A 12,867-nucleotide genomic window follows, 5' to 3' on the forward strand; every position below is an offset into this window, starting at 1 on the left:
TGTCCTTAAAGACCTCTCCTTCAAAAATTAATCCTGCAATTGCCTTGTCGGCTAAAATCCTCCATTTTTCAAATCAGTTTTTGAAAAATTGCTTTTGTAATGGCTGAATTTGGGATTAGCTAACACACATATCAAAAAGAAAAGGAGCTCATCTCTCTGTCTTAGAATGAAATGCGGTTGCTGGGAAAGTTGGGATAAAAAAAAAGAAACAAAGAAACCTGAGTACCATCTGTTCGTTTTTAATTGTAAACAGGGATAGGATTATCATCTATAATGGGAGAAAATGTTTCCTGTAACCTTCTATCTCTGCCTCAGTCTCCATAAATTTCCTTCAGATGTGAAAACATTTGGCACTTGCTAATTACATAGTGTCTATTTCATGGCAAAACTTTGGTGTTCTGGGTATTTCAAGGAAACAAGCAAAGAGGAAATGTTTGTGACTTCACATGCATCACTCTTTTGAGTACCCTGCGCTTCCAGGTTTCACATGCAGTGATAGGGAAAGAGGAAGAATTTCCCAAACTTGTGAAAGTTTTAAGTATCTCTGGGGGAGTTGGGGAGACAATATGTGCTCCTTCATCTTCACCCCTGACTTCACAGAAGACCTTCATGCAGGGATAATAGTAATAATAAAAAAATTATTTATGCCCTGCCCTCCCCGTCCAGAGCCTGGCTCAGGGCAGCTAACACCAATAAAATCACAGTAAAAACATAATAGGGGAAAAAGAGAGCAGGGGGGAACCAATTTAAAATACAGGTTAAAATGCAATTTAAAATGCAGACTCATTTTAGAGTAGCTGATATGGGGGAGCCTCTGGCCCTCCCAATTATTGTTAGACTCCAACTCCCATCAGACCCAGCTAGCATGGCCAGTGGACAGGAGTGATGGGATTCATAGACCAGCAACATCTGGAGGGCCACAGGTTTCCCGCTCCTGCCCAAGTATGTGGAGATGACGTACACCTGCTTCTGCTCCCTTGAATCAGCATCTAAAGCGCCTCAGAGAGGTGAAGTAATTGCAGACCATACTATCCATCATTCACTTGGCTTGTGGGCATAGCACATACACACAAGCCAACGAAGCAAGAAGACAGGGTGAAACGTCTCTCCTTTATTCTTCATCCAACAAGGAGTTCAAGGGAGTGTATTGGACAGGGAACCTCTTACCTTTTGCAAATAAAGCACAGTTCCTTTAAGGACAGCATAAAAGGCTTTCCATCCCCTCTTCCCTCGTGGAGCTGTCAAAGTAGAACATGGACAAAAAATATATATGCATAAGTAACCATTGGTAATATAAATCAAGATCGTGCTCTGTTCAGGATCTACCCCTTGTTTAATATGGGGGCAGGAACAGAAATAAGCAACAGTGCATATGTCTTGTTAATAATAATAATAATAATAATAATAATAATAATAATAATTTATTTATACCCCGCCCATCTGGTTGGGTTTCCCCAGCCACTCTGGGCAGCTCCCAATTGAATATTAAAAACACAGTACAGCATTAAACATTAAAAACTTCCTTAAACAGGGCTGCCTTGAGATGTCTTTTAAAAGAAGGATAGTTGCTTATTTCCTTGACATCTGATGGGAGGGCGCTCCACAGGGCAGGTGCCACTACCGAGAAGGCCCTCTGAATACATCCTTGGAAGAAACATTGCTGTTAAACTCGTGATTCTACCAGCTACTTATTGATATACCAGCCCTATTTTCACTGAAGCAACTTCCTCCAAGACAGTGACAGAAAGGCCTTCAGTTTGGTGGAGGGTATGAAAATGGGTGCCGAGAAAGCCATTCGTTGTGTCTCTCATGCTTGGTGTAGCCTGGGCTGGAATATGTGAGGGACTAGGGTTGAAGTAAGGAGCCAGCCCTAAGCAGGGGAAGCCATCCTAGGTATAGGAAGTGATCGGCCTCCCCTTCAAGAAAGCCCTGGTGAAGAAGGGAGAGGGGAAGGGGGTTTTCTTACAGCTTGTCGGGTGCAAGAGAAATAGCCAGGTGAGAAATGGAGAGCTCTGGTGAAACAGCAAAAATATTCAGTCAGAGAGGAAAGGGCTGGAGCCCTACACTAACCCTCCCACCTCCTCCTTGTACAAGGCCTTGCTTACAGAATGCTCTGAGCATCTGGGGGCTCCCTCCTTGGTAAGCTTCACGTAGATTAGTACAGTGTGAACATTCCTTCGGTTCTCCTTCCAGCTTGCAAGGTGCAAAGGCTGCTCTGAAACCCTGGACTCATCTGCCGGCACCCTTTACTTCCATTCCCATGCAGCTGTGGGGGCAAGTGAGTTGGACTGGGCAGCTGCACCCATGTAGCCTTCCGGTCATTTCATCCCCTCCCCCCCCCCTTCTCCATTGCAGCATGTAGAGAAAACAGTTCTCATTGAAATGCACTCACTCTTCTTCCCATCCATATCAGCGTGGATTTTACGTGCCAGGAATCCAGTTTTGTATACAGCAGCATTGGGGTCGTGAGGAATGTCCAGGAAAGGGTTACCAGAGTTGCCTATGCGGTTGCCAGACTTCGACTGAGTTCCATTATCCTTCTCGTCAGTACCATCCGAGGGGGATTTTTTCTTTTCTTCATCATCTCTAAAGCGAATTTGGAAAAACAACAACACATACATACATAGTAAAGGTAAAGGGACCCCTAATCATTAGGACCAGTCATGGCCGACTCTGGGGTTGCGGCACTCATCTCGCTTTATTGGCCGAGGGAGCCGGCGTACAGCTTCCGGGTCATGTGGCCAGCATGACTAAGCCGCTTCTGGAGAACCAGAGCAGCGCACGGAAATGCCGTTTACCTTCCCACCGGAGCGGTACCTATTTATCTTCTTGCACTTTGACGTGCTTTTGAACTGCTAGGTTGGCAGGAGCTGGGACCGAACGAGAGCTCACCCTGTCACGGGGATTCGAACCGCCAACCTTCTGATCGGCAAGTCCTAGGCTCTGTGGTTTAACCCACAGCGCCACCCGCGTCTCTACATACATACATACACACACCTAAATTCAGTTGGCGAGCCCAATGCAATCTTTATCTTTTTTAAATCAGATTAAGGAGAGGAACACTTTTTTTTATCACCTCAGCCTACCAAGTAAGTGGAAAGACACTTCCTTCATGTTAGGCGCTGTGGTCTAAAACAAACTGCAGTACTTCTAACATACACCTAATTTTAAACCTGCAAGAAATCTTATTAGTTTCAGCAGGATGGCTCATATATTTATATTTAGAGATATGAATCAGAACCAAAACCTCTGCACCATTCCCCTGGGGCTGCATGTTTTAATTCGCTGGTATCAACATTTCTACCCCAAGAGAGCATTAACTATGTAAGGCATGTAACTAGAGCCAGTGTGACGTAATGGTTAAGAGTGTTGGACTAGGACCTGGGAGAGCAGGGTTCGAATTCCCACTCAGCCATGGAACTCACTGCATGACCCTGGGCCAGTCACCATCTCTTAGCTTAACCTACTTCACAGGGTTGTAGTGAGGACGACATTGGGGGGATGACCATATACACCACCTTGAGATCCTTAGAAGATAAAGGTGGTAAACTATCATCCTCATCATCACTGCTATATGCCACTGTTGTAAAAAAAAATTGCCAGATTTGGTGTTGTTAAGAAGATGTCTCTCGCTTGAGTGTAAAGATTATGAAGGTACAGAAGGTAGAATGTGGTTGTAAAGGCATGTAGGATTCCAGGTTTTTTAAAAAATGTATGAACTATGACATAACATTTTTTAAAAACGGCAAAATGTTGGCGTGCTAACCAGGGGCAGCAGCTCTCTGTGTATCATGCATTTTTGACCAAGGACTTATTGACTCGGTTTAATCTTGCAAATAATGACTGCAGCAAACAACTTCAAGATTCTGGTTTAAAGCACAGAACAAGAGCGGTTAGACAGAGAACGCCTCTTGTCCAACTGACTGTCAACAAGTTCTCCCCCTCTGTTTCATCAGCAATGCACTAGTTCATTCTGTTCCAATACTACTGGAGTGACATCAACTAAGGGGAGCGAGGGCTGTTATTTGATCTAAAATGTAAGAGCCATCTGCTGCACCCATAGCAGCACAGCACAATGTTTCCCACAGGGCACAGGGCTCACTTTGGAGCACCAGTGGAGAGAGGCCACAGTCATTTTAATGAATGCTGCACCATACAGAGTCTGTCTAGCCCAATGTAGTTTGCTCCAGATGACAGCAACTCACTAAGGTCAGACAGAAAGAAAGGCCTTTCTCAGGTCTACAACCTGGACGCCTTCTTGGTAGGAGAGTCTGGATCTGGGATAGGTTTGTTGTCACGGCTGTAGAAAAGCCATACATGTATTCTGTCTTTCTCTCTGTGCTGAAATCAGTCACAGCCCAGGTCTCAATTAACAGAACTGCTAACTAAACTATAAAATGAACCCTTTGAATACATCTTTCCTGGTGGAAATTCTGTCATCTTAAGGAGTCTGACATAGATGGACGATAACTCAGTCCTCTGCAATATCTCCTTTGCTTCCTAACCGTAGATAAAAAACACAGCAGCCGTCACTTATTTCGAGTTTTCCCCAAGCCCCTTGGCCCTAATCAAGAAAAGCAATTCTACCCTCTAAATGTTAAGATGTTTATAAATTACTCCAAACAGAACCAAGTAATTTCGCAAGTGTCCTTGTCAAGTGTGGAGTACCTGTATAATGTCAGGAGTTCGGGTGGTGTAGACTGTACAGAATATGCTTGCTGATCAAACAGGTTGGATAGCTCAGTTGGTTAGAGTGTGCTGCTGATAACGCCAAAGTCACAGGTTCAATCCCCAAAAGGGACAGCTACATATTCCTGCATTGCAGGGGGTTGGACTAGATGATCCTCAGGGTCCCTTCCAACTCCAAGCTTCCATGATTCTATGAAAGTAAAAAGCTACCTCATTTAACTTTGGTCACTTGGCCATCTGCTTCAGCACTGTCTATCCTGACTGGTAGTGGCTCTTCAAAGAGGTCTTTCCTGTTAATCTAGTGCCAAGACCATTTTAGACAAAGATGTTGGAAGCATTCTTCATGCAAAGGATCTGCCCAACCACTGAGCTGCAGGGCACTCTCAAAACAAGTTCTAGTCCTAGAAGTCTGATTCTGTAGATGTCAGTAGCCACTGAGAAAACTACATTTCCCAAAGGCCTTCTAAATCTTGTGTTCCAGTGCTCCAGCCCCAAATAATTGTTTTCTGGCAGAGATTCTTCTCTGGCCCAAAATTCTTTGGCTCCAGAGCTGGAAAATAATTTGGAGTTTGGAATTAAGGTCCAAATGCACTCACCTCTTATTTGTGATGAACATTATGAACCTGCAAAGCCCATGTCCAAGCCTGAGAGGTATGAGTTTCACTAAGGTAGTAGGGGAGAGGCTTCCTCTCCATTACGGAGGGATTTGCCCAACAAGGGAGCTCTTGGCAAAGGAACTGCAATCTAAACTGCACTGTTCTAAAACAGTATAGTTAAAAGAACACAGAGTTCTACCCACCCTCTGTCATCCTCTGCTACACCCTGCCCCCCCCCCCAATCCTGGTCATTTGCCTTCTCACTTCTCCACCTTCCCTGGTTATTCAGGGCAGAGGCTCCACGATGACACATGTGTCCTAAATTGGCTGGTTTCTACTCCTTGATGCTATCACAAGCAAGATGGCCCTAGAAAACTGGGTACTCTTGGAAGTGCCACTGAGAGGGAAACGGCTTTCTCCGTCAGTAGAGAAGAAGAAAGAGGAGAAGGGAGGTAAGCTCTTGTGGCCACTCTTAAGTACATGGATGAAGGTTAAATGAAGGACAGGATAGAAGGCAGAGTTCAGACAGTGGAGGCTGGCAGCTGATTTCAACAGTGATGAAACCACATGATGTCAAAAGCAGCAGCTGATTTAAATGAAAATCCTGAAAGACCACAGCTACTCCAACGGTCTGCTTTTAGGTACCAATATAACTGCACTTGCCCACATTCCCCTATCCCAAAAGTCATCCCTGCCTCTCATCCCTCTCATTCCCACCCTGCCTGCCCCCCCCCTTTGCTTTAAATTGGATGCTCCTTGAAGTGAGGGTCTTGCCTATTTTTCCCTCTTTGTAACTGTACACTAATGGGACTGTATAAATAATAATACATAATAATAATTAACTTCCATTATCATCAGGAGCAATTTGATAGTGACTGCTACTGTCATGGGAGTGCAAAGGGCTCAGTAATACTGAAGGGGTAATTATGGCATCTTTCATCCCGCAAACCACCATCAGTGCAGGAATAGAGCCTGCAGATGTTCCACTGCAGTTGGTGGAACTTGAAAGCTCTTAGAGCAGCAATAGCTGGCTCCATAAAAGCAGCCGTCTTACCAACATCAAAATGGGCACGGCTGCATTTAAACTGACATCCTCTGTTCTGCCACAGCCTTCACACAACAGCCATGATTCTCTCTCACTACAGAAAGCACCAGCGTCATAAGGAAGTCAAGCAAGCAGGGATGACAGAGAGGAATGATTAAAGTGTCTTGGCAGACACTGGACTCCTCATGCTTGGCTTTGAATTCCAATTGTTAGCTTCCTGAAAGCAGCCGAAGTGGGGTACATTAGGCCTTCCGCAATTAATTATCTTTGATATCAGTTCGTTGTCAAGCTATCCATAGTTAATCAAGAGACAAACACGAGACAACAAGCCAACAGGAAGAAATCTGACCCGAGACGTGTTTTCTGCTCAGCAAGTTCTGACACAATGTCCTGGAAGATAAAAGGCCGAAAACTAAGCACGTGTTTTATTCATGCTGCCACAGATTAACTGAGGATTTAATTTCTCTCTCTAAGATGAAGTTTCCGAGCCAAATAAAAATGTCCTCCACCCTTACAAGTGGCCTTTCATCGCTAACAACTCGTTTTGCTAGCCGGAGTAACAGCAGGCATGTGGATTTCAGGATATAATAAGGGTTTGACAACCTGCGCTCTTGTTACAGCTTTGAGGACAGCTCATCCAGTGTTCTGTGGACCAGGGAGTTAAGGTCCAAATGCACAAATCAGCACATTTTCCTGATGTGCAATCTCCACTATTTCAAAAAAATCCCATAAAACACCATCAAAACAGCACATCTGTAAGGCAGAGTAGAAACTCTGAAACTGTGCCATAAGAAGAATTATCCATCAAGGACACATTTCCCATTGGAACAACAAAACTCAGTGCAGCAGAATGATCTCCCCCTCAACCAGTAACATGAGCAATTGCATAATCTCAAGGGAAGGAACAAAGGGCCACTGCGGTTTCTGGATACACATTAAACAACTTGGGACTAGGGTATCTAGCGGACTGCCTTCTCCTGTACGTTCGCTGCTGGGCCTCCTTAAGAGCACTCTATGCCTCAGAGGTGACCTCATCTTGTACTAGAAACCAGGTTCTCGGTGTCATAGCTCCAGTTCTCTGCAATCAATCACAAGCGGAAATTAGGAGACACCTACTGTCATGATGTTTAGATGCCTATTAAAGACATTTTTCTTTAAGAAGGCTTTCTGAAGTGACCCAGTCCTTTGTGGCACAGTTGTATCTCTCAGTAAATTGTTTTCTTGCTTTTAGAAGTTGTGTGTTTGAATTTTATTTTGTTGTTTATCTCATGCGCCACTTCAATGGGCTTTATGTTATGAAGCAGTCTATAAATCTGTTAAATTACTATGGCAACAAAAAGCAACAATAATTAAAAAGCGTCTCCAGTGCTTGAGCACAAGTGACTAGGCAAAGGGGAGGGCAGGAGTCGAGGAGGCAATAACCATCAAGCTGCCCTGAGTGTATGTACAAGGCATTTGTTTTGAGAGACAAAAATTACATATACATTACAGGCAGGATTATTGTAATGAGCTAGATGAGGCTTACTTTGAAGACAGTTTGAAGACTTCACTTAGTGTAGTATGAAGCTACTTAGATTACCAACTGGGAATGGGCGTTATGAACCATTTCCAGATTCAACTGAAAGTGGCAGTCTAAGAACATCAGAAACTGCCTTATAAAAAGTCAGACCACTGGTCCATCTCACTCAGTGCTAACAACATCGACCAGCAGTGAGTCTCCAGGCTTCCAGACATCTTTCCCAGTCCTACATGGAGATGCCAGAGTTGGAACCTGGGACATTTTGTATCCATGCTCTTACCACTGAGCCACGCCATTCCCCAAAGTTTGAACCTATAAAGCCCATCATGATTTAGGAGAGGGGGAACTTGAAGAACCACGTGTCTCCATATGCATCTAGCTGTACATGAAGATCTTTGGAGCAGGGCCTCTTTCAAGTGACTTTGCTGAGTGAGGCAGGTGGCTACTGGGCAGGGCGGGCAGGGCCTTCTCAGTGGTGGCTTTTATGATTCTGTGACTTAGTTTACTAGCGTTTTGTATTTGCACTTTCATTGTTTTATTCTGGGAACAGTCCTAGAAATAAGATTGAAAGGTAACCATAAATATATAAATAAAGTGTGTGTGTGTGTGTGTGTGTGTGTGTGATAGAGATAAGATAGCTCAGTTGGTTAGAGTGCGGTACTGATAATGCCAGGGTTGCAGGTTCGATCCCTGTATGGGACAGGTGCATATTTCTGCATTGCAGGGGTTTGGACTAGATAATCCTGTCTATCAAATGTCTGTTTTACACTATCTGAAGTGCTTCACAAAACATACTTCAGTAATCCTTGCAACACTACTGTAAGGTGTTGTCAGCATTATTATCCATACATTGCAAATAGAAGGAAAGACTGAAGCTGAGAGGCGCTTGGATTGGCTAAGGCCACCTAATGAGTTCGTGGCTTGGGCTGGATTTGAACCTGTGACCTTTCAAGTCCACTGCAGCTTGGTCTCTTAATTGGCATACTGTACTAGCTCTCCTGAATGAATAATGACTATACAGCAAATGAATGCAAGAGGACTTGGTGGGTTGCTCCCCTGGATTGCTGGGGTGGATTTCTGCAAGATCTAGAATCTGTTCCATATGCTGCCTGCATATCAAGCGGAATGCCATAACAGGCGTCATTTTTAAAACTCATTAATTCTGCACAATATACTTACACTGCCCACTCAAGCTTCTCGTTTTTGATTGAATTGTAGAGAGCCTGTAAAAGGAAAGGAAGAAGAAATTACTGGGTTCGTCTTGACCGCACACAGAAGACTGCTGATTTTTTTTATTTAGAAAAAAAGACCTAAATGTCACAAGCAAGCTGCTTTTGATCATGAAAGCACCCATATACGGCAAAATCAAGCACAAATGAAAATATTATTCAAGAGCAGGGTGGCACAAATGGGCTTGCCATTTTTTAATTCTGCTGAGAGCACTCGCTTTTTACCCAAGTCGAGAGAACAGCAGATGGTCTCTGTGACCTTGCGCTGACTTTGGAGGCTCTCCAAAGTCACACTGAGATGTCACACTGACTTCCAAGGTCCTCAAAGCCATAGAGGAAGGTCAAAGTCCCCACCAACCCCTTGCCAAGTCTAGAACTGGGTAGGATGAGGGAGCTTATGCTGGGCCCCAAAGCTCAGCATTGGATCACTGAGAAAACTTGCTCTCCCCTTTTGGAGGAAGAGCAGGGTCAATGATGGACAGCAGAAATACCAGGCAATCAAAATTTGCTGACCCTTCAGATCAAGGAAGATTGAATAACTGTTGGCATATACGGTATTTTTCGCTCTATAAGACGCACCAGACCACAAGACGCACCTAGTTTTTGGAGGAGGAAAACAAGAAAAAAAATATTCTGAATCTCAGAAGCCAGAACAGCAAGAGGGATCGCTGCGCAGTGAAAGCAGCAATCCCTCTTGCTGTTCTGGCTTCTGGGATAGCTGCGCAGCCTGCATTCGCTCCATAACACACACACACATTTCCCCTTACTTTTTAGGAGGGAAAAGGTGAGTCTTATAGAGCAAAAAATACGGTATGTGTATAGAATTTTGGGGTTCTGTCCTGCAAATAAGAGAAATGTCCTGAACAGTGATATGCCACAGACCAAGATTAATGCTGGATTGTTTACAGAGTTAGGAAACCAGCAGCCCAAATTTTGCTTCTAGGCTTTCCTGGGGCTTTTCATTTGGAGCCACAACACACAGCCTGAGCTCAATCCTTCTTCTTTTTTTTTTTTTAAGCAACACATTTGACTTCTCCAGACACAGCTAAAGAGGCTCTTTAACCCTATGCCCCTCCCTAGCCGAAAAGCAACAGAGGCCTTGGTAAGTCAAGAAACAAGCCAATTAAGAAAGAGCAGCTGGTGTCCACTTAAGGCAAGATGTTCAACCACAGCCTCTTCTGCTGTTTTTGTTGAAGAAGAGCCCTTTGTCTGTGGCTTGTCTGTAGTTCATGCAGTTGTAAAGTAGCTAATGTTGTGCAAACAAAAAAAATCCCACATTATTTACCCTAATACCAGATTGTGGTCTTCTACCAAATAAAACACAAACACACACGCAAACGAAAATCAAAACTGAGAGTTCAATCAATACATTTCAGACATCTCTCAATTGACTGTCATCATCATTATCATCATCATTTCACATACTGCTGTCTATTGCTGTTTAAAGTGCAGGTGGTATAGTGCCCTGTGAAGACAGACGGGCAGTTTTACTTGACAGAATTCCATTATATTATTAAACACCATGCCAATCCCAAATGGTGAGGGTCAGTCCCTACTCTGTGGTGCCTATATCAAATAGTATACTAAAAAATAATAATATTAAATTACGATACCTTTAGTATCAAGCAATCACTTATCTCCAGCAAGAGACTGTTAAAAGTCTTGAATGTTAGTTTCAGTAAGAGACTGCATTTTAGGCCTCTTTGATATGCAGACAGGTTTTAAACAAACGCATGCATGCACACACACTTTATTAGTATTATTTAATGCCATCTACACACTATCCTGCAGCGAAAAGGATCAATAATAATCTATACAAAAATCAAACAAGCACAATCAAGACAAGCAATCAAAAGCAATGGATTAAAATAATTGAAAACTCAAAACTTTAAACAATCTTTAGGAAAACAAACAGATCACACTGACTGATGCTGAAAAGGTAAGTGTCTCCGGAGACAGAATTCCATAAACAAGGCACCACCACTGCTGAGAGTATCATTCTCCCAGTGGTTGCTCAAAGGCACAACTATCACTTCTAAGGTCGCTACCAGAAGAGGCGCACTTTAAACAATAGTGCTGATTTATTTTCACAAAAATAATGCAGCGGTCACACAGGTGGAATCTACACACATATAAAAAATGCTGTGAAAATGTGTGGTTTTTTTAAAAAAAAAAAGTTTTGAAAAATACATTGAAATTTCCATATCTCACTGTCACTATCTAGTGTCACATTTGTATACTGAACTTTACAACACACTTAAAACGTTTTATTTGTAGCTGTATAGCTGAGTCCACAATGTTGCCATCAAGTAAGTGGCTGTGGCACTTTCTGCCATGTTTTTCCATCACTTTTTATGCCTCAGAAAATCCATTTTTTCTTTTCTGGAAGTGGATTTCGTTGCACAAGAGTGCTGTTCAGTTGTTGCTATTTATTGCAATATACTCACTTGCTCTGTAGTGGGTGATTAAGGTGCTTTTATTGTAAGCTTACCAGACTTCTCCGTTTCCCGGGGACAGTCCCCAGATTTACAAATCAGTCCCCTGACAAAATCCATCTATTTAGTAGGAAGCTGGAAAGCATCCCCGGATTCATGGGAGGGGGGGAATCTGGTAACCTTAATTTGTTGTGCAAAGGGTACCTACGGACATCTACCCAAATGCAGAACTGCACAAAAGGCAGGCACCCTGGAGGTGCCCAAAGACTCTCCTAGCCTGACCTCTTTGGAGGACCACAGGAATTGCCCATCCCAAACTTAGTGTATAGGAAGAATCATAATACAAATCCAAATAAGAAATCTGTGTCCATATAGAGAGGGGCATTCCAAAGACGATCACTCCACCTCAGTTCTTCACGCCTTAAACAAGCAACATATCTAATACAGTGGTACCTAGGGTTACAAACCCTTAATTCCTTCTGGATGTCCGTTCTTAACCTGAGGTACCACTTTAGCTGATGGGGCGTCCCGCCGCCGCACGATTTCTGTTCTCACCCTGAGGTAAAGTTCTTAACCCGAGGTACTACTTCCGGGTTAGCGGAGTCTGTAACCCGAAGTGTTTGTAACCCGAGGTACCACTGTAATTTATTTATTAACAAGCAGGGTATATGAAACCATTTGGAAGAAACAAAAACAAGCCTAAATGACTGCTAGAAATCCATTATTGCTTTCCCTGTTTCCAGCAGCTGCTCTTTCTCTCACTTGGTAATCTTCCAGTGCCGAACGTATTAGTTTCTGTCTTATTCTTAATGGCAATTCAGTCCAGATCAATTGTTAGCCCAGTCTCCGAGTATGAGTTGGCATGAGCAAGCAATATTTTATTGTGGAGGGCGGGATGTCCTTGATGAGAGTGATTCCCAGTTGCCAGGCATCAATCACACCTTCACAACTCTGGTTTGGGGGGAAGTAGCCACACTATGGGAAGTCCCAGAGGCCTCCAGGATGCCACAGATAATACACTAGTCCCTAGTTAAACTAATAATGTTCCACTTGCACATCACAAAAACAGACTGCCATCTCTTGATGCACAATAGAAAACAACCAGCTAAGGCTACCTAAAAACATGTCAGTGCTAAAGGTTTTGGACTCCCAGTACCCAAAAAAGAAAAATACCACATGAAACAGGAATCATTCGTTATGCTATATATTATTATATAGTTTATCAAACATAAAATCAAATAAACATACAAGTACACTGTAGCACTATTAAGGCTGTCTTTAATAAATCATTCTTTCACCACTTCAGTCCATGTGGATTTTTTTTTAACCAGGATGAGTCTAAGCTACAGAGAAA

General features: G+C 43.2%; 1 protein-coding gene and 1 long non-coding RNA gene across 10 annotated transcripts in view; both read right to left on the bottom strand.

Moving 5' to 3' along the window:
- The window catches only part of LOC310668040, a 1,372,673-nt gene that overhangs the window by 87,111 nt on the left and 1,272,695 nt on the right, over positions 1-12,867 (bottom strand). The gene's annotated exons all lie outside the window — the stretch shown is intronic.
- Positions 1-12,867, bottom strand: part of PSD3 (pleckstrin and Sec7 domain containing 3) — a 148,884-nt gene that overhangs the window by 20,099 nt on the left and 115,918 nt on the right. For all 9 annotated transcript variants that reach the window (XM_083419562.1, XM_083419558.1, XM_083419561.1 and 6 more), the window contains 3 exons: positions 9,029-9,072; positions 2,393-2,586; positions 1,168-1,238 (listed from right to left, as the gene is read on the bottom strand). In XM_083419562.1, coding sequence (XP_083275688.1) covers positions 1,168-1,238; positions 2,393-2,586; positions 9,029-9,072 — 309 coding nt within the window. The remainder of the gene's footprint in view (positions 1-1,167; positions 1,239-2,392; positions 2,587-9,028; positions 9,073-12,867) is intronic.

The sequence above is a fragment of the Podarcis tiliguerta genome, assembly GCF_965153285.1.
Source record: "Podarcis tiliguerta genome assembly, chromosome: 17".
NCBI lineage: Eukaryota > Metazoa > Chordata > Lepidosauria > Squamata > Lacertidae > Podarcis > Podarcis tiliguerta.